Source organism: Rhagoletis pomonella, unplaced genomic scaffold (assembly GCF_013731165.1).
Source record: "Rhagoletis pomonella isolate Grant_MI unplaced genomic scaffold, Rhpom_1.0 Rhpom_scaffold_00096, whole genome shotgun sequence".
In the NCBI taxonomy this organism is placed as follows: domain Eukaryota; kingdom Metazoa; phylum Arthropoda; class Insecta; order Diptera; family Tephritidae; genus Rhagoletis; species Rhagoletis pomonella.
The window spans coordinates 150,373-152,428 of NW_023458650.1; the positions used below are offsets into that span (position 1 = coordinate 150,373).

Sequence of the window (2,056 nt, forward strand, 5' to 3'; positions counted from 1 at the left end):
GATATTAAAAGTGCTATAACTCCTTTGTTTATTATTTTAGTAATAAACAAAGGAGTTATAGCACTTTTAATATCACAGGTCAACATGAGTTTCAGATGTAAGTATAATAACACAGTACAACAAAAATTGATTTTTTTTATGCAACAGAGTAACCTAAATTTAAGGATTATGTTGAGAGGATTTCGAAATTTTTATTTTATTTTTTTTTTAACCCTTCGAAATACAGCCGAAAAGGTTTTTTCGTTGAAAGTTGGGTAGGTTGTCCACACTATAATAGTTAATGTTATAAACAAAAACATATATTTTCCTTATCAGGTTGTAAGTGGTTTTGAGGCTATTGCTATGGGAGTTATTCCTGAAAATATTGGCTCTTGGGAATTACGCAATGATCAGCGTTATTTATTTGATATGGTTGTGGCAGTAAATAATGGTGAATGCGATGAATATCTCGCTAGTAAGAGCCCCGGTCCCGTCAGTACAGCTCGGTGGCTTACAACAGCTTCCAGGTTACTTCGGGTATATGTTTCCAAAGAAAGCCCGTCAGCGGAGTTGCGAAACATGGTAGAGTTTGTTGTGAAAGTTTATGCACCATTCTGGTTTCTTGTAAAGAGCCAGCCACAAGCAATTCATGGAAGTAGACACGTTTTTAAGTATATTTGCTGGATACGCGAACTATCAAATGCTGTTCAAGCCATTATACGTTCAGCTATAGAAAATAATGCATATTATTTTCACCCAGAAAATATATTATTAGCCATGATAACCGACGCTGATCCAGAGATACGTAATGATGGGTACGAAAAAATCAAAACAGCACGTCAATATCCACCAGCAGGGCTTCGCGTGTTCAAGGTCCCAAAGCGTGGCGTAATAAACTTTGAAAGTAAGTCGTATGTCAGCATGATCGATTGGAGTCAGTTTAAGATTACGGAACCCCCTTGTGTGCAGTTCTACCCAGATAGTGAACTTACAATGTTTCAATTTTCGGAAAATGAAGTGATAAATATCCCAGGTAAATATCTTCAAACTAAAAACTTCACGGGTCTTATAGTACTTTTAAATCATTTTTTTTTAGAGTTCCTCTGTCATTCCCAGAATACCGAACGGTTTGTGCGTGTTGTTAGTGAGTCTGCAAGTGCTGTCACTGATGAAAAGCGCCTGGGCCACATTTTTGCAAAATTAGAAAGCCGAGACCAATATAAAAGCCTTGATTCGCGCCAAAATTTGCTTAAGTAGCAATAAATATTGTAAGTGAAATAACTTTTTTGTTGATTATTTTAGTAATATAGTTTGAAGGCAACATTTTCTTGAATTTTTAAGTACTTTCGTTTGGTAAGGAAAAAAATATGCTTTAGGGGGGGTAAAATTTTGTTTCTGCCCTTATCATGCGAACGCGACTTCAAAGCTTAAAAAGACATAAGAACGAAAAGTGAAGCTTCTCAAGACAAAAATAATGACATATCAATTTTAAAAATCGGCCGTCAAATAACCAAGTTACAACGAAAAAACCATTTCGGCTGTATTTCGGAGGGTTAAAAAAAAAAAAAAAAATTTTTCCAGAACCCTCTCAACATAATCTTTAAATTTAGGGGCGGACATTAGCAACTTTTTTTTTTTGTATGGGGACCGACCCAGTCTAATGTACATACTCATGCACGTTTACCAACTAGATTAAAAATTTGATTTTTTCTTACTTTCGTAATTATATTGGAAAAGAAATGTGTGTGTGACTTCAAAATCAAATTGCTTGCAAACGTCATAAATGCTCGAAACCAATAACACGAAATATACACGAAACAAAACTTAATGTAGGTTGAAGGTAGGATCAACTACAACATGAAAATAGGTTTTCTATAGTTCCTGAAACCTCTATTTTTATTTTATTTAAAATAACTGGCCGCTTAAAATTGTCGGCCGCTGTAGTGTAGTGGTAAGCAGTGCGCGCTTCCACTTCGCAGCACCTGGGTTCAAGCCCTGGTCAAAGCAACATCGCAAAAAAATATAGAAAAAAGGTTTTTTCTTAACAGCGGTCGTCCCTCGGCAGGCAATGGCTAAC

At 35.8% G+C, this 2,056-nt stretch overlaps 1 protein-coding gene across 1 annotated transcript; it reads left to right on the top strand.

Annotated features, from left to right (window-relative positions):
* The first annotated feature begins 270 nt into the window (after positions 1–270).
* On the top strand, positions 271–1,322 carry LOC118749958. The gene is made up of 2 exons (XM_036484713.1): positions 271–1,012; positions 1,076–1,322. The coding sequence occupies exons 1-2, from the start codon at positions 343–345 to the stop codon at positions 1,234–1,236; spliced, it is 831 nt and encodes a 276-aa protein (XP_036340606.1). The 5' UTR covers positions 271–342; the 3' UTR covers positions 1,237–1,322.
* The last annotated feature ends 734 nt before the right edge of the window (positions 1,323–2,056 follow it).

Bases quoted from the DNA above. Each gene is read 5' to 3' on its own strand.
- LOC118749958 (XM_036484713.1), top strand. From the start codon at position 343: ATGGGAGTTATTCCTGAAAATATTGGCTCTTGGGAATTACGCAATGAT. The intron at 1,013-1,075 runs GTAAATATCTTC...ATTTTTTTTTAG, and splicing joins TGAAGTGATAAATATCCCAG to AGTTCCTCTGTCATTCCCAG.